The sequence below is a fragment of the Pteropus vampyrus genome, unplaced genomic scaffold (genome assembly GCF_000151845.1).
Source record: "Pteropus vampyrus isolate Shadow unplaced genomic scaffold, Pvam_2.0 Scaffold148, whole genome shotgun sequence".
NCBI classification, from domain to species: domain Eukaryota; kingdom Metazoa; phylum Chordata; class Mammalia; order Chiroptera; family Pteropodidae; genus Pteropus; species Pteropus vampyrus.
Genome location: NW_011888929.1, coordinates 2,176,984 through 2,197,430, shown reverse-complemented (window position 1 = coordinate 2,197,430; position 20,447 = coordinate 2,176,984). Strand labels below are relative to the sequence as shown.

Below are 20,447 nucleotides of genomic sequence, written 5' to 3'. Positions count from 1 at the left end.
CAATAAAATATTAAAATATTATATAAAATAATAAAGATAAAGAAACTGACCTCCTTCAGCTGAACATATGACCACTATTTGACTGAAAGGTCCATCCCCTTTATTGTTGTAAACGCCAACCTTCACTTCAAAGGGAGTAAGAGGAGGTACACTTTCATCTCGATAAATGAATTTTGAAGCTTCAGAGGATGTCACCATTTTTTCCTTCCAGCCACGTGTTCCATTGGGCCTGAAAGCCACAATATAACCAAAGCCTTCTCCATTCTGAAACTCTTCAGATACTGGCTAAAGAAGAAAATGCAATTAATTATCAGCAAAATAACAAATCAAAAAACCCACTTCTTCCAAATCTTTAAATTTTTAAAAATTATGGATAACTATAAAAAGGAAACTCAAATCTTTATACTATATTAAAACCCAACAGTGCATAATCATTTGGCAGTTGTTGGAAATTTAAAAGGATGAAAAATTAAACGATATCAGTTGGTATTTAAGAAAAATATCAAGAGTATTGCAAATTCTAGAAGTGAAACAAATTCACTCTAATTAGTCATGTATATGAAATGAAGGTCCTTGGATTCCACACTAGAATTTAACATGTTGAGGAAAATTGATCTAAATTCTTGCTCCGCAGAGTCCTTTGCACAGAAAATCTAGGAGACATTAATGTAAGACCTTTCTTCTAGTATTTTTTTCAATTGCTTTTTTAAAATGTGCTTAATATATGAAAAAAATGGAATATAGTATTTGTTCAAGAACCTTCCTGTACTGTACAGCTTACATTTAAATTTGTTAATTGGTTATCAATTGCACATCATAAAAAGGAGTAATTGTGATTGACAAGTCAGTCAATGAAGTAGTTACCAGCCACTGTCTAGCACAATGCTTGATAAATTATAGATACTCAATAAATACTTGTTACAATTTTTTTCTTTGAATTTTGATTTAAGGTAAAACAGTTTTGAGTGGTATAAAAGAGACAAAGAATATTAAATCAAAGTAGTATAGACTGAATTTTATATCCCTTCCTCCAAAAATAAAATTCATGTGATAAAATTCTATCAATATGACAGTAATAGAAGATGAGCCTTTGGTAAGTGAATTGGTTATAAAGGCAGAGACCGTATGAATGGGATGAGTGTCCTTATAAAAGAGACTCCAGAGAGCTCTCTGGCTTCTCTGTCATGTGAGGACACAGTGAGAAAATGGCTGTCTGTGAACCAGGAAGAAGGCCCTCATCAGACTGTGGTCTGTTGGTGCCTTGATCTTAGACTTCCAGCCTCCAGAACTGTGAGAAATTAATTTCTGTCATTTAGAAGCCACCCAGACCATGAAATTTTGTTAGAGCTATCTGAGCTAAGACACAAAACTGATAGAGAGGTTGATCTCAGTGAAGTTCAGGTATTGGGAAGTTAATACCTCTGAGGAAATCAAAATGAGACAAAAAGTTCTATGGAAGAACAAGGGAATGGGTATAACTGGACGAAGGATATGCTCATGGAAAATTTCTCAATGGGAAAAAGAGTTTTTTTGTACATCTTAGAGACAGTCAGGAATGTGTTTAGTTTTTTCTAGTAGACACTTCCATTTCCATTCCATTTCCATATTCTAGGGCACAGTTTTGTGAGCTACATAGCTATATAGATTAAGGTAATTTATCATCAAAAAAGGAAAGTGGCTTCATGAAAAACAAATGTACCTTTCACATGAAACTTTAGAGATCATATGGTGAGGAAGACAAAAGAATGTAAGTTTTGTCAATGTCCCAATTCTACTGCTTATTAGGGAAGGTACTTAAATCGTGTCTCAGTTTCATAATTTTTAAAATAAGGAAAATTATCCCCACTAATAAGATTGTTGTATGGGATAAATGAGATAACCCAGGCCTGATGCCACAAATTCAATGGTGATTAATTTCCTTCCTCCCTAATAGTTTCAGCTTCCAAATAAGTCAAGTGTGCTACTTGTGAAATAATTAAATTTCAAACTAAGCCAAACAAATATCTGAAGTAATATATGAGAAGATGTGTTTTAATTATTTAAACTTTATCTTGAGATAGCCTATATGACATGAAGGCATACCATAGATTTGGGGAAAAGTCAACTAGGGCCTGGTATGAAATGAGAAAGGTATATATATTTGCAAAAGGTATGTTCAAAGTGTTTCTTAACCTAATTTAAATAGAATTACTCAGTCTCTCTGTACCAAATACAGATATTAGATATGTAGCCTTATTGTCTAAGGAATCAACAAGTTATGACATCTGAGTACAGGCTTTCTTACCTCCCAGGCAATGACTAACTCATGCCTTCTTCCACTTCTTCCACTTACGTTGGTGGGTGCTGTCTTTGGAACTGTGGATAAAAATGGGCACAGAGTGAATAATAAACAGATGTGAAATTTAAGTGTCCCTACAATAATACATCATAACACCTTCAAGTTGAGTAAAATCCTGAAATAAATAAAGTTTTGTTCAAAGTTACAGTGGTAATATTCAATATGAAAACAAAATGTTTGTGACAGATACCCTGTTTTCAAATCTATGCGAAAGAATAACACATATTTTTCATGGCCACATACTGCATCCCCAAGAGGACCACATACTAGTCCTTTTGTAAGTGTTCTGTGGTAATAAGGTCTAAATTATAATTAACACTACAGTTAAGGACATCTACTAATGGTTGGTTAAAATTTATCCTATGAATTTTCTCCTTTTTTCTAATGATGTGCCTCTTTTCTGTGGCTTCAGGGCTTGTAGACTGCCTGGAAAATCCACATTGTTTTATGAGCACCCCCTAGGAAGGTCTAGTTTAAAGAAATCTTAGCAACACTTCCATGAAGTGATAATACATTTAAATGAATCAACATGAAAAAAAATCTATCAAGAATGAATTTCTCTGTAAACTGTAAAATATATAAGTACTCAAGGCAACTATTTCAAATAAATAACTACTAAAAGAATAAACGTGTCAAAGAAATAAATTTCCCTTTCACTACACCAAACCACAAAATCTGCAGTCAAAAGGGAACATTTTCAAATGAAGAACTGTTAAATGAAGAAAACTATTAAAATAAATCATTTTCCAAGCTATGAGCCTGCATTAGCAATTTTACACTTCAGCATTGGTTTTATATCTCAGGATATAGTTTTTAAACAATATTGATATACTAATAAACAATAAATTTATTCCCATAATTACTCACCTGGATGAAAGGCTATTAATTACTGGTAGATAGTCACACAGTATTTTATATACCAGAAAACTGTATGTGGAATTTATATTCAACTAGAAAGAAAAAAAATTCTCCTTGGACCAGGGAGGTGGAAAAGTCTGTGACTATATAATTGGCTCCACTAAAATAAATAAACTTTATTCATTAGAGTCCAAACTTCGATGTCCTTGGGCACTTTCCTCCATGAACCACAGTTCTCTTATGCATGCACATGAAGGACATACACAACAGCAACTACCAATCTTTCTCTTCGCACAGTTAAACATATACTAAAGTTTACTCATACGTGGAGTTCACACTCATGAATTCCCCTAGAATTACTTGGACTTGGATATCCCTTTGTCTCTCATTCAAGACATCACAAGGAATTCTACTGAGGATAAAAAAAATGATAGTATAACATCAATAACTGTGAATATGTCCTATTTATATAAAAAGCAAACAAATCATTTATTAATTTGATTTTTTTGTTGGCAGTCATATTTATTGCTACATATAACAACCTGTGACATATCAGAGTGTCTTGACACCATGTCTCCAAACCACTGTTATGTAGTACTAATTCTAAATTCATTTATAGTATGGTATGGGTAAGGCACCCAGGAGGGGAGCTGGTTTAACTTTATGTATAAAAGGGTAGGGATATAAGGTTCTAAACATTCCCTCAGTGGTTAATCTCAGAGTTCTGAATATTGTGACCATCAATGCATGGCCAAATAAATAGTGGAAGCAAGTTAACCTGTTAATATTATGCCATTATGGCTTCTCTGAGTATCATTTGTTAGTTTAAAAAAAAAGTGTAGTACCCTGCATCCACACTCCTCCTCCTGCCCCAACATGGTTCACATTAATCTCTGACTAGTAATAGCTAAATAACATGACAAGTAATATCTAGCAGAGTCACCTACTTTGTCTATTACATTAGAATAATTAAGTTTATACTCTAGATCTAGGACTTTAAATCCTCTTCTTTGAGGACACCATCCTGAATTTTGGATCACGGATTTTGTGAAAAGACTAGGCCCTAAAGATGCTTTTCTATTTTACTCAGCCCTCAAGCATCATCTAAAAAGAGAATGGTTGGAATCTCCAGATGAGATTTGTAGAGTAGGCTGTAGGCTCTCTAGTGGGCAACTCTTGAAGCTCATTTAAAAGATAATGAATAGAATGGAATACAAGAGACTATTTAAAGTTGAAACCTTTCTTCTGAAGCTTGGCAGTGTTGTTCCACATTCCATTAATGCTTTTATTTTTTTAGAAAACATATTTAAATTTCTTAAAAGTTTTAACTTTTTGAGTAAGAAAATTAAAAAGAAACTGGTGAAAAAATTTGATGAAAATTTCTACTTCGAGGAAAAAAGAAAGCAAAAAAAGATTTTCTATGATTCAATTTGTTTCTATGATGATTATACACAAATGACCCAGATTGCATAAAGTTCTTTTTATTATTTAAAATCAGTCTTTGAGATTTTCCTACTGCTGCTAATTTCTTTTCAAGAGAATATATCCCATATTTGACTTAATATAAAGAAACAAGATCCTCCTTTTATCACACTACTTCCAATTTTAATGTACAATAAATGACACAAAAAGAAGCATTATAGTTCATTGTGTTTTAATAGTATATGTGTATAAACATCAATTATTCTTAAATAAAAAAGCTTAATAGATATAATAGGAACAACTAGTAGAAAACTTAAGGTTTTGAAGACATGAAATCAGCCTAAGTGTCCAATAACTAATAATTGGCTATAGAAAATGTGGTATGAAATATTAGTCATAAAAAAGAAGAAAATCTTGCCATTGGGACAACATGGATGCACTCTGAGGGAATCATATTAAGTAAAACAAGTGAGACGAAGAAAATAAGAAAGACAAATACTATATAATCTCACTTATATGTGGAATCTAAAGGAACTGAACTCATAGAAACAGAACAGATTGGTGATTGCCAGAGGCAGGGTGTGGGGGATATCAGAAATGAGTGAAAGTGGTCAGAAGGTACAAACTTCCAGTTATAAGCTAAATAAGTCATGGAGGTGTAATGTACAGCATGGCAAATGTTAGCAATACTACTGTATTGTATATCTGAAAGTTGCTAAGAAAGTAGATCTTAAAAGTTCTCATGATAAGAAAAAAATGTAACTAAGATGACAGATGTTAACTAAACTTATGATAATTTCACAATATATACATATATCAAATTATTATGTTGTACATCTTAAACTAATACAATGTCATATGCCAATTATATATCAATAAAACTATAAAAACAAGCAAAAAAAGAAAAGGCTTTAATAACAGCAGATCAGGAATCATGTTTTGTTGTAAGGAGCACAATGTGTATTATAAGTACTTTAATTCTAATTGGTTTAAATTTCCTAATTACATGCAGATGATCCATGCTCATTCATTTCCTTTTTAAGTTGGTGGCACACAGTTATCTTTGCAGTAATGCTCTGGAGTCCACTAATTTTAATTACATTCTTTTATTTATAAAACAACATATTTATGATAGGAATTTGGCTTAATTTTTTAGAGCCCTTCTGAAAGTTCTATAATTCTTATTAGAAACATAAAATTAAAAAATTAATATAGTCAACATCTAATAAATTCTTTTGCTGAGTTCAGAGAAATATACATTTATTTAAAAACCAAATATGTTTTCCATGTAATAAATGAGAACCCAATTTAGAATTAAGTAGCTAGATGTTTTTCTCTCAGTCATCTACTGATAAATGTCCTGAGCCTATTAGCTCAGAGAACCAAGTTTACATGTATGAGTAACAGTTTAAACTCTGATTCTCCTGAATTTCTTTCTGAACAAAGCTCTTCCATGAACAGATAATGTAATTAATATTTTTCCCACAAGCTGCAAATGCTTAGCTGTCTTACTTAATGCCTTACCTGGCATGTTGAAATATAGACTATTGTTTCTCTTCACCTTATACACTGGAGATATTGTTGTAAAAACTCAGAATGACCAAAATACAGTGTACTACCTTATTTTAAGCATGCATGAATTTAAGTATGAATCTCAAAGAACTCTAAGTGTAATAGTTTTAGCAAATTTAGTCACACTAACAACATGCTTTAATTAACACTCATTAATTAATTTAATTAACTAAGCAAAAAGTACAGGATGAAATAATTTGCCAATCTATCTTTTTTTTTCCTAAAATATTTCTAATATCTATTACAGTAGATGTTTATATGGCTCATTAAATAATACAGCTTTATTAGAAACCTGGAGGAAACCACATAGTTTAGGAGCTTAATAGTAATTCAGTCACTGGTTTGGAAAGAAAGTTACAGATGAATAGAAAGAAGGAAGGAGGTTGTTTATATAGTAAAGGTGGGAGTCAAGAGGGAAATTTAAAAAACATTTTTTTTTTCTATCTGAATTGAAGTACACGACACATCAATATTTTACAGTTAATTATCATTTAAGCTCACTTTATAGAAAGAGTTAAATTTGAAGAGTTTCCAAGATAAAAAATACGAATGATGTTTCCTAAACAGTTCAAATAATGCTTTTATTCCTATCAATAGGAGAGATACAATGTATACACAAAAGGTAAATGTGTTCTTGTGGGAGTGAGAAAAATTCTGGCTGGTTGGCTAAGAATATTTAACCTCTTTGTTCTTTAGCTGCCTCATGCAGATAGTAATAGTACCTATATTTTAAGGTTATTTTCGTAATTATTCACCACAGTGCCTGGAACTATAATTTATACATATTACATAATGTTATTATATACTTAGATTAGAAAAAGAGAAAATGGTGAAGTCTTCTATGGTAAACACTAAAAGTTCAGCATGAGTCTAGTCAAATGTGATTTTTTAAAATTTCTTTTTTATTTTCAATTACAGTTGACATTCAATATTATAGTAGCTTCAGGTGTACAGCTCAGTGGTTAGATATTTATATAACTTATGAAGTGATCTCTCATAATTCTAGTACTCCCCGACACTGTACATAGTTATTACAATATTATTGACTATATACCCCACACTATAATTGACATCCCAATGACTATTTTATGACTGCTGATGTGTATTCATTAAAAATCTCTCAGTCTCATTCCCATCTGGAAACCATCAGTTTGTTCTCTGTATCTATGAACTTGTTTTTGTTTTGCTTGTTCATTTATTTTGTTCTTTTAGATTCCACATATAGGTGAAATCGTATAGTATTTGTCTTTCTCTGTCTGACTTATTTCACTTAGCATAATACCTTCTAGGTCTATCCATGTTGTTGCAAATGGTAAGATTTCATTTTTTATGGTTGATATATACAATATATCCATTGTATATATGTATCACATATTCTTTGTCCAATTGTCTATTGTTAGGCACTTAGGTTGCTTCCATATCTTGGTTATTGTAAATAATGATGTAATGAACATAGGATGCACATATCTTTTTAAATTGGTATTTTGGATTTCTCTGGATAAATATCCAGAAGTGGAATTTCTGTTCTGGGTCATATGCAATTCTAGTTTTAATTTTTTAAGGAATCTCCACACTGTTCTCCATAGTGGCTACACTAATTCGCAATTCCACCAACAATGCACGATGGTTCCATTTCTACATATTCTTGCCAACACTTGTTTTTTTGTTGATTGATGACAGCCATTCTCATAGATGTGAAGTGATATCTCATCGTGGTTTTAATGTGCATTTCTCTGACAATTAGTGACCTTGAGCATCTTTTCTTATGCCTACTGGCCATCTGTATGTCCTCTTTGGAGAAATGTCTATTCAGGTCTTTTTTCTATTTTCAAATTGGATTGTCTTCTTGTTGTTAAGTTGTATGAGTTTTATATATTGTGGATATTAACCCCTACTGGATGTATCATTGGTGCATAGCTTCTCTCATTCTGTAGGTCGTTCTTTCATTTTGTTGATGGTTTCCTATGCTGTAGTCATTTTTGGAAATCTTTATAATCTTTTTGGCTTAGCTGGTTTTAATTTAGAAATTAGGAAACATACCATTTTTGATTTGCAAAAGAGGTTACTAAGATTATTTTAGGAAATGTAAGACTTCTCTGATTTATGAAACTTTTCATGAACGATGTCAAGAGCAAAGAGGTGAGTATATGCAACAAATGGTGTTTACCAACTCATATTCTCTTAACTTTATTTATAACAGTCTATAAGGAAGTAGAAGCAGAGGATGGGCAAAATAATCTTTAAATGAAATTTGTTGACACATATGGTAAAAAGAGAACAAGGAAAAAGAAGAGAAAGAAGCTGGGAGGGAGACAATTTGGGAGGCACCATCTTTTGTGTAAGGAATAGGTTAGAATTTTAGCTCTGTCACTTAATAGGTGACCTTGTGCAAGTTTTTAAATCTCTCTAATTCTTTTTCCGAATTGTAAAATAAAGATAAACACTTCTTGTTTTAGAGGGTTAATATGAGAATTAAATGATAGAATGAAAGGCAAATGCTTAGCACAGGGCCTAGAACATGGTTTGTGATTTATGAATGGTGTATGGTATTATGGGGACCAGGAAGTTAGAAAAAAAGTCTAATTTGAGTGTCTCACATTTACTCCTGGGTTGATAATCTCTTATTGTCCATTTATCTTTCACACTTAAATCTTCTTCTGTTCTTCTGTCACTTTGTTATTTATCAGATAAAGACATACATAACAATTAGTCAGGTTTCTGTTAGAAAAGCATTTTTTTAAAAAAAATTTACCATCTTGCTTGCAAAATGCCTTTGAATCTGAAGATCTATTTCTTGTATATATTTTGCAGAAAATACTTGCCTGAACCAAAGTGGTTTCATGATTTAAAAGTACTGTCTGCTATATGAGCCATAGTGTTATCTTCTTTTTTCCTAATTATTGATATTTGGTCTTAGAGTTCTGTTGCTTGCCATGATTTTTCCCTTCTCTTAATGTTGCTAAGAACTATTTCTTTTATTTAATATAATTAAATTACTCATCGGGCTGAAGAAAGCTATAATGTTCATTTAATACTATTTTCTTTTAGAATTTCCCAATTATTTCAGCTGAATGATTTATATTATCTATGTATTTTCTTAGAAACAGACCAGAAAGACCTTGAAATACCCCATAGCCTTATGCCTTTTCTCTGCACACACCAGTGCCTGACAACTGTAGTTTTAATTTCCTCCTATAAATAATTCTGCCTGAGTCCTATTTGGTCTGGCTTTCAAAACTCTATTAAATGCCATTTACAAGGCAAATCCACACACCCCCAGAAAAAACTAATTCAATCCTATCTTCTATTACAATAATATTTTATTGTGTTCTTTCCATAACGTTTGAAGTCAACAACATTTCTAAGTAATTATCATGAACAAGAACTGTGAAGATATTAACGAAGTAAGATCCTTTAAGAAAGAGGAAGATAATGTACAACTAAAGAAATTATGAAATTGTAGTAAGAAGCTAAATAAATTTTTTCTGGACTTGGGTTGAGCCACACATAACCTTGGATGCTAAAGTGAGGTGGGCTAGACAAAACTATAAAATTGCTAAGAAATAGAGAAATAAAATTTCATGACCCTTTCCTATTACCCCCCACCAGCTCATATATAAAGAATTTTAGCACAAGAAATATTTTGAAAGAAGGCTGTCAGCTTAGCAGATGGATGGGCTGTGGCATCTCCCTCCACCACTACTCATCAATAGAAGGGAAGTGGGACTGTCATTTCCCTCTCAAGCTAAGTAAGGAGAGAAGCAGCTGCTTTGCTTTTATTTACATAAAGTTTTTATTTACATAAAGTTTTTATGTAAAGTTTTTATTTACATGAAGTTTTTATTTACATAAAGTTTTTATTTACAATTACTTACTCTTCACATACTTGCTGGATGCCATCGAGCTTGAGAATTTTGTACAATGACCCAGCCTCACACAATGCTACTAGAGCAGAGAGCAAAATAGTTTTTGAGAACACCCTGTATTTCTAGAGTTTGGCAGGACAGAAATGTGAAATGATTACTGTGGGCCAATAGACACAATGAGAGGTGGGTTTAAAAAAATCTGTTAGAATCATACCCAGTCAGGCTGCCTGTTAGACTAGGATAGAAAAGTCTCCAAAGAACCCAATGCACCCTCTAAGAGAAAGAAACATGTGGACAAATGCCATCACATGGAGTACTCGACACCTATCTGAGAACCACAAATTGTACCACCAACTAGTTTTCCTCTTCTTTTTGTCTGTCTCAGGAAGTGCTCAGAGTGGAAGTTTGAAGGTGAGGGAAGTAAGTGAAAAGAAGAAGAAAAAAAGATGGATCAATATCCCTGGGTCAAGCCTTTGCTGGGATGAAGGGAGAAAAACAAGAAATTGGAAGTGAGATTAAAGTTTTTATTTACATGAAAATGAAATTTTTTTAATACCTGAGAATGAGATTGCCCTAGTACCTAAATCTGCCTTGGATGTAGTTGAGGCTGAAGCCAGAGATCAGATGGATCATATTGGAAAGTAGTACTGAGAGAAAAAGAAAACTATTTTATGCTTAAATTCTAGAGTTCAGGCTGTTTAGTAAACAAGTTATATAACTATGATATAGTACAAGAAGTAGTAATGCTAGGAAAGATTTTCATGTTTGTCTAATTGATACTCATATTTACCTGGCTGAGGATTAATCTCTTAAATGTGAAAAAATATTTTTCCTTTTGGACAACTGTGTGTGTGACATTTTCCCTTTCGGTGTCAAAAGAGAATGGTAGGACAGAATACAGTGTACTAAGCAACTGGAAAACTATTTGAACGTGGAACAAATTTTTCAAAGCATGGTCTTTCATTTGATACTTCTTTTTCTCTGCTCCCTTTGTCTTATCTATGCTATAAGAAGCAAAGAAAATGTCCACATGTTGGGACACTACTGCAATCCACTTATAGACTGAGGCCTGGCTAGACAAGAAAAGCAGCATGTAAAGGCCATACGTGGAGGGTGAGGGAGATTTAGAGAAGAGGCATGGTCTTTATTATGCACCACACTCTGAAAGGTTCTCTTGATTCCCAAGCCCTTCAGATGGGTTGAGCAGCAGGGCCTGGTAGCACACAGTCTGCAGCAGAGACTACTCAGTGGGAGAGCATTTTGGTGGATCTAGCTGCAAGCCAAGAGATTGGATGGCCTAATTATATCAACAAACATATATTTAACCTGAAAATGTTTCTTCAATATGAAAAAAGCAACTAATGCATGATTACCATGGTTTAAATTTCCACTAAATAAAGTAATACCTCAATAAAATGAATGATTATGATAATAATAATGATAATAATAAAAATAATAATAAATGGCTACTATTAAGCATTTACCATGTATCAGGCACTATGCTAGGCTCTCTGCATGCATTATCTTATTTAATACAGTCATCCAAAGGAGTAGGTAGTTATATTACCCCATTTTATAAGTAAGAAAATTGAGCCTTGAAAAATATGTCTTACCTATGTTCACTACCAGTAAGTGTCAGAGAAGAACATTAACCAAGTCTGCCTAACTCCAAGACTCAAACTCTTAAGTACAGATAGAAGATAGAAATATATATATATATACACGCACACACATACACACACATGTACACATATATATAATAATTTGAAATAAACTGCAAATATTGAGATTTATACCAAGAGCTTTGGTAATAAAACATTTTATACTGTAGAGAAGACCAAAGCTTTCTAAATTACAGGTTATATCACTAACTTCTTTTCATTTATCATTTACAATTACTGTTCTAAATATATAACTTATAGAATATTAATGTTTAAGGGATGTATTCACTTTTACATTTTTTTCATTTCTACCATAGCATATATTTCAAATTAATTTCCTAAAGCGTGATTTTCTCTTGTCATGTTTTTAAATGACAGAGAAAGCATTTCCATTACATAACTAAAATTTATATGTTGTTTTGATAATGTAACACAATTCCAAAATTAAACACAGGCATATTTACATCTATCTATCTATCTATCTATCTATCTATCTATCTATCTATCTATCTATCTATCTACCTACCTACCTACCTATCATTTATCTATCTATAATTTATAATAAAATTGTACTGGAAATAAATATAAATGTACATTAAAGTAAAAAACATATATTTGTATTACTATTTTGACATCTTACTAATAAAAAGTCAGATTGAACCAATTTACCTTATATTTATTGACTACTAACAATGTTTTGATGACTTGAAAATTCTAAATATATTTTAGAGGAAATTGCAAGAAATATTAACTTTTTGGTGTGTGAGAAAGGTAAAAATGCTTTACTAAAGCTGCTTTTGGATTTAGAATAGTTTAGTAAATAAGAGAATTTTAAAGAGACATAAACTTTCAACTTAATATCCTGAATGTGAGACTTTCCTAAGCAGCTCTGCCTGTTTTCAAAGTTTATTTGGCCCAATAGAACAAGATCGTCTTTTAAAATACAGGGCATGTACTTAATGGAGGCAGAGTGTGTCGTTTGGGAGGACGTCTCAGGATATTGGTGTCCCTTTTAATCTGTGCTGCCTGAAAAAGCAGGCACAAAACTCAACACTTGGTTCAACACCATTAGAAGCTCTAACCCTGTGTGGTACTAAAACATAAGAAACATAAAATAGGCAGTACAAGGCTTCCTCAACTCGCTTTCAAAGTAGAGTACTTCATGCATTTTTCATGCTATTTCTCTTCTCTTTCATAAGATTTTAATGGACTAAAGTATATTGTGTATACAGAACTTGATAAAATGGAGAAACGAGCTGTATGATTGAGGTATATGCAGAAATAGATGAGGAAGAAATCTTTTAAAATGCATCATCTAAATACATTTTAGTTGGAAAAGTAAAAGTGTTTTTACTAAAATGCTTTTTAATAGTTAGAAAATTTATACTATAAAAAGTCTAAAAGGATTATTCATCCTAAATGGATTATTTTTGAAATGAATATTTATAGAGAGCCTCTGAATTAGGCAGCAATCTTTGTCTTTGTTTAAACTCAATTAACAATATGCAAAATAAGACAGTGCTTTTTAGAAAATATGTGTGCATAAGTACTGATATTGGCAGTTATTTCAATATCTTCACAGTGAGCACATAAAATGAGGAACAACTAACCTGTTATGCTCTTAATTAATGAACACCTGTACACAATGAAAGCATGGCTGATTTTATGAATGCATGAAAATCCAACCAGGCAATTATGTTCATTTAAAACTCACACTGTTGAAAAAGTAGCAGGAAAAAACAAAACAAAACAAAAAAAACCTTATAATAGGCAAATCACAAAAACAGAAAAATTGAATTTTCTGTGAATGAATCTTTTCCAACATATTTAGGCTACTTTGTCTTTTATTTTCCAAGTTGCTTAATTTTTGGAAATGGAAAGAATCTGAACATATTTTGTATGGTTATTCTTTATTTCTTTTTTAAAAGAACCAATGTATTTTATCTCATGATCTATTTATTTATTTATTTATTTATTTACTTTATTAATTAAATTATTCGGGTGACATTGGTTAATAAAATTATATTAGTTTCAAGTGTACGATTCAATAATATGTCATCTGTATATTGCATTGTGTGTTCACCATCTAAAGTCAAACCTCCTTCCGTCACTATATATTTGACCCCTTTTACCCTTACTTACCTTCCTCCAACCCTTCTTTCCTTTGGTAACAATCATACTATTGTCTGTGACTGTGAATTTTTGTTTGTTTGTCTTCTTCATTTATTGCTTTCAGGTTTATATCCAACATATGAGTGAAATCAGTGTATTTTAGAGAAATACTTTTTTTAAAGGCCTAAACCTAGTGCGTTTTAGATAATCAACTCTTTCGATAGTTTATTTTAATTATAAGCTTTGTTCAATTTGTGAGAAGTCACAAATCACATTTTTGGTCCAATTCTATAACTATTAAACAAAGTAGACAACAGTTACTTCTTAGTCTTCTATGTACATGTGTCTCTGACCCAGGTACTGGTGTGTTTAGGGGCATATAAAGGAAAAAAAAAATCTTCCCTTTCAACCTTTCAACAAAGACATATGGAGTACTAGTGCCTGACACTATTTAGGTGCTGAAGATAGAACAATGAAGAAATAAGACAAATTCTTCATTCTTTTTGTTGTTGTTGTTCTTTCTTTTCAAGAAAATTTTATTTTTCAATTAGAGTTGACATTTAATATTATTTTATATTAGTTTCTGGTATACGGCATAACGGTTTGATATTTATATAATTTATAGTTATCTCCCTGATTAGTCTGGTACACACTTGGCAGAATACATAGTTGTTTTAATATTATTAATTATTTTCCTTGAAATTTTTGAACTATCAATTTGTACTTCTTAATCGCTTCCCCTTTTTCACCCAGCCCCCCAAACACCTTCCCATCTGGCAATCATCAGTTTGCTCTCTGTAACTATTAGTCTTTTTCTGTTTTGTTTGTTTATTTTCTTCTTTAGATTTTCACATATAAGTGAGATCATATGGTACTTTGTGCTTCTCTGATTTATTTCACTTAGCATAATACCCTCTAGGTCCGTCCCTCTTGTTGTAAATGGTTAATATTTCATTTTTTATGGGCAGGTAATATTCCATTGTACATATGTACCAAATCTTCTTTATCCAATTCTCTATTGATGGACACTTAAGTTGCTTTCATATCTTGGCTATTATAAACAGCACTACTGTGAACATAGGGGTACAAATTAGTGTTTTGGATTTCTTTGGATAAAAACCCAGAACTAAGATTTCTGGGTCACATGCAGTTCTTTTCTTAATTCTTTGAAAACCCTCCAAACTGTTTTCCATAGTGGCTGTGACAACTTGCAACTCCACCAATGGTACATGAGGGTTCTGTTTTCTCTTGCCAACAGTTGTGTTTTTTGTTGTTGTTGTTTATTGATGACACTCATTCTCACAGGTGTAAGGTGATATCTCATTGTGGTTTTAATTTTAATTTCTTTGACGATTAGTGTCATTGAGTATCTTTTCATATGTCTATTGGCCACCTGTATGTCCTCTTTGGAGAAGTGTCTATTCAAGTCTTTTTTCCATTTTTTAATTGGATTTTTTTTTTAGTGTTGAGTTGTATGAGTTCTTTACAAATTTTGGATATTAACCTCTTTTCGGATGTATCATTGGTGAATATCTTCTCCCATTCACTACGTTGTCTTTTCGTTTTGTCAAAATTCTCATTTTTATACTAATATTCTAATAATTATTGGGATTCATATTATTATTGAACATAAAAACATAAAAATTTGTTTTTTACTCCTTGTATCTGCAATCTACTCCACCCCCATTTCTCTATTGTTTTCAGACTGTTCTCATCAACATTATTAACATGTGTGTTTGCCTAAGCTAGTACCTTACTAGATGTTTTTTATATCCAATTTTATAGGAATTTAAATATTAATTTCAATAAGACTTTTCTAAAGTAATCAAAGCTCTACTAAAAATGTTCTTTATTCATTTTCATCTAGGTTATTGGCAATATAATTTCTTTTATATAAAGCTGTTAATTCCCCTTATGTGGTCATTAAAAATATTTTATAAAGATAATTTATTCTAAAAGATGAGAAGAATGCTGTGTTTTCTAAGTCAGGAAACAAATGGGTATTTATTTTGCACATGGATGTCAAGAAGGTAATGAGTTAAGACTATGTCTTTGCAAAGTGTAATTTATACCATGTCAGACAGTGAAGGGCAACATAAAGAGTCTTAAGGAAGTACGCTGTTATTAAAAGTAACTGTTATCACTGGAGCAAAAAAGAGTGAACCAATCTATTCTGAATGTTACAGATTTGCTGTGTTGAATGAGTATATAATTAGAAAAAAACTACTTCAATTTTATAGTAACTTGAAGATGGGCACAGGGTTGAGAGGAAACTAAAGCATCTAGATACCTTTATTTGTGGAAACAAGAAGAAAAAGTTCAGAAAACAAATAAAATAAAAATAATTTTAAAGAAAATATTTTTATGATATCTAGGTAAATGAATCAGGAAAAAAATTATACTAAAGCAAGTAATCGTGGTTAATTCTACTTGCCTGCAAAGTGATTAGAGGCATATCAAATAGAATTCTGACTCTCCAAAATTCTTACCTGCTTCATTTGTGCGGATCATTCTAGATGGGGTGCTTGGATCTCCAGTCCCAATAGGATTGGCGGCAACCACTCTAAATTCATATTCTACCCAAGGGTTCAAGTCCACTGCCATGGCTGACTCCATGTCCCCTGTTATGATTTCTGGGACTATGAAGAGACAGATTTCATGTCATTAAGAGGACTGAAAAAAGGTTACAAGTGTCAATCAAGGATATCACAGGCACTAACAGGATCAGCAGGTTTGTGCATACTTCCTTATTACACATGGCCATGATGTCGTCTCTGGTGTCATTAGTAAACTCAAAATCAATCTTCAGGAAGTAAGCACTAGCACATGTCAAAGTCTGTAGCAGTCAATTCGAATTCTTTCATCTCATCTTTATATATAAATTGTTATAACATAACTTGCCATGATCTACACTGAAAATCATTTTGTTAATTCCTCAGCCTCAGATAAGAGGTCAACTAGTGCTATAATTTAAACAAATAGTTGTTAAATTTCTAGGGAAATTTCTTGAGCAGTATGTCTCTCACAGTTCCGGCAAACTCCAGTTTGTGGGATCTAAGAGGAAGCTCTGGACTTGCCTCGCAGTAACTTTTGTACTACATTTAGATTTTATTAAATCACAAAATTGTCAATATAATTACCACATAATAAAATTCTTCTTACATAGTATATATGCATTATTTGAGACTGCTTTTCTTGTTCACTCATCTCTGCTGTCTAGGAAACACTTCTGGAAGAACATTTGCTATACAAATGACTATGGAAAAAAAAGGAGTACCTCCCTTATGATGTGTCAAGATCCTCTGGATTTATATTAGTCCTGGACTTCTGTTTAAGTATTGGGAGAGGGGTGGGTAGCTCTTGACTCAGTGCAGTTTTCCTATGACAAGGTGGAATTAAATGCATTTGGATTTCCCATGAAAATCTCTTTTGAAATGTATCAAAATAATTTTACCAAATAATCAGATCTGTGGAAAGGTGAATGACCAGAGCACAGGCAGTAGGCTGCCTGACAGATCTCATAGCCCTACACAGATGATTTTTTTAAAGTAGTGAAATAAGACCTGGAAAAAGTCTGTCCCCTCTTACTGCACTGGAAGCTGAGTAATATTCTTGGAGTCTAACGGGAAAAAACGGTCATCGTTCAGTCCATAGCTTGCTAAAATGCTGATCTGTGTCTGCCAAACATAAAGGTGAAAAGAATAGATCCCCAGACACTTAGCCTTCCCTAGCTCCTACCTACATTTTATCACCAATACTTGTGTTGGGTCCATTAGGACTTATCATACTGTTTCATTTATTTCTGTTTATGTCAGTCTCCTCAAGCAACCCCAGACTTTTAGGTCATCCCTCATCCCTTTTATTCTAATCCCCATAGAACTCTGATCATTTTCTTTTTTGTTCCAGTGCCCACCCTTCCCTACTCTTTGAAATCATTTTAGTGTGACTTTTGGAATTCATTCATCTTTCTAGCCATTCTTCCAATTAATAGAAACTTAAATCCCTTCTGAGGAAACTTTATGCCTTTCAAGTGGTGGCCCTCTTAAGATATTGTAGAGAACAGTAACCGGTCCATCTCAGTTATGTCTCTCCCTGACCCACTCCCAAACAAATATCTCTAACAGATTATTTTCCCTCATCAGTATACAAGGATGCAGGTATTTTTCCCACCAAATCCAAACCAAAACAAAATAAAATTCTCTCAATTTCCTCTCTTTTCAGCTTTTACCCAGTTTTTTTTTTTTTTTCCTAATAGCAAAACTTCTTGTGGGTTGTTTGTGCTATTACTTGATGTTTCCAATTATTCTCCATCCATTCTCTCTTGAGTTCACTCTAATACAACTTTTAACTCTGGCATTCTACCATAACTGCTCCTGTCAATATTACCAATGGTCTCTGTTACTAAAACCTTATGGTTAGGCCTCTGTTCCTCATCCTACTAGACCTAATATCATCTTTTGACATATTTGGTAATTCTCTTCTGTTTGAAATACTTTTCAAACTTAATTTGTTTTTCAACTACCTGACTACCCTTATCCGTTTCCATTTCTGGTTTCTTTTTATCTTCTAGATGCAACCTAGTTCTATTAACTCCCATTTTCTTACTCCATAGTGATCTAATCTAGTCTTGTGGATTTAAACAACCCTCTGTATGTTGACGACTCCAAAATTTTCAGCCATGAACCTCTTCCCTAAAGTTCCGGTTCATATGTTCAATGGCTTATTAAACATTTCTAGTTAGATAAAGTTCTCAACCTTATATTTCCCTACCTACTTTTGTAGTATTCCTTATTCAATGTATGACAACTGCATTCTTATAGATGTTATAGCCAAAATCATGGGGTTATCCTGAATTCCTTTCTTTTTCCCCGTCCCACTTAAACCCATAAACAAATTATGACATCTCTAACTTCAAAGTATGTTGATTTCTCCACTTCCTTTTAAAGCAAAACTTCTTAAAAGAGTTGTCTATATTAGGCTTTCTTCCATTATCTCTTGAACTTATTTTTGTGAAACTTTAGTCCTTACTATTTTACTAAAACTGCTATTGTCAAGGTCACCAATGCTCTCCATGGTCACCATGTTGCTAAAATCAATGATCAGTTCTCAGTCCTCATCATACTTGACATGTCAGCAGCATTTGACACAGTTGATTACTTTCTGTTCCTTGACAGACTTATTCTTTTTTCTCCCAGGATATCACATTACCTTGGTGTTCCTTTTAACTAAACAACTGCTTCCCCTCTGTATCCTTTGGCTGGTTGCTCTTCTCCACAACTTCTTACTACTAAAATGCTTCAGAGTTCGATTTTTATAACTTTCTCTTCTTTATTTTATACTTATATCCTTGGAGATGACATACAGTCTTGTAGTTTTAAGTGTAATTTATATGTCAATAATTTCTCAATTTACATCTTTATTCAAACCTTTCAAACTCCAACCTCATATATCCAATTGCCTACTTGATACCCTTAGAGGTTCTATATCCAAATACAGTCACACTGTGGGGTTAGGGCTTCAACATTTGAATTATCTTGGGGCAGGGATACAATATAGCCCATAGCAGGCAGGTTGTAATTAATTAATTAATTTTTAATAATAAAAAAACATTTCAACTATAGTCAACATATTATATTAGTTTCAAATATGTAACATAGTGATTAGATATTTTTATAACTTACAAAGTGATCATCTCAATAAGTCCAGTACCCATCTGATGCCATACATAGCTATTGCAATATGATTGACTATATTCCCTATGCTATACTTCACATCCTGTGACTATTTTTTAACTACCAATTTGTACTTCTTAATCCCTTCCCATTTATCACCCATCTTACTAACCCCGCTCCCATCTAGGAACCATTAAAGTGTCTCTGTATCTATGATTCTGTTTTTGTTTTGTCTGTTTATTTTGTTTTTAGATTCCACATATAGGTGAAATCATATGGTATTTGTCTTGCTCTGTCTGACTTATTTCACTTAGCATAAAATACTCTAGGTTCATCCATGTTGTCACAAACGGTAAAATTTATTCTCTTTTACGGCTGAGCAATAGTCTATTGTGTATATGTACGTATGTATGTATGTGTGTATGTGTGTGTATACATATGCATATATATACACATATTTATGTATGTGTGTATATATGTGTATGTGTGTGTGTGTGTATATATACCATTTCTTCTTTATCTGGTCTTTTGTTAATGGACACTTAGGCTGCTTCCATATCTTAGCTATTGTAAATAACATTGCAGCGAACACAGGGGTGTATATATCTTTTCAAATCAGTGTTTTGGGTTTCTTTGAATAAATACCCAGAAGTATAATTTCTGTGCCATACGGTAGTTCTACTTTTAATTTTTTGAGGAACTTCCATACTATTTTCCACAGTGGCTGCACCAATTTTCAATCCCACCAATAGTACGAAAAGGTTCCCTTTTCTCTACAGGTAGGTTGCAATTTAAAGTAGAGTGGCCAGGATAAGCCTCACTGAGAAGATACACCTGAATAAACTTTTGAAGGAAGTGTGGATTTAGCTATGCCAATATCTAGGAGAAAGCATCACCAGTTGAAGGAGCAACTAGTGCAAAGGCATTAGAAGCATTAGAAGCATTA

General features: G+C 32.6%; 1 protein-coding gene across 1 annotated transcript in view; it reads right to left on the bottom strand.

Annotated features, from left to right (window-relative positions):
- The window catches only part of CNTN5 (contactin 5), a 508,562-nt gene that overhangs the window by 60,317 nt on the left and 427,798 nt on the right, over positions 1–20,447 (bottom strand). The window contains exons 16-18 of the mRNA XM_011369440.1: positions 16,319–16,468; positions 2,285–2,355; positions 51–285 (exon numbers count right to left, since the gene is read on the bottom strand). Coding sequence (XP_011367742.1) covers positions 51–285; positions 2,285–2,355; positions 16,319–16,468 — 456 coding nt within the window. The remainder of the gene's footprint in view (positions 1–50; positions 286–2,284; positions 2,356–16,318; positions 16,469–20,447) is intronic.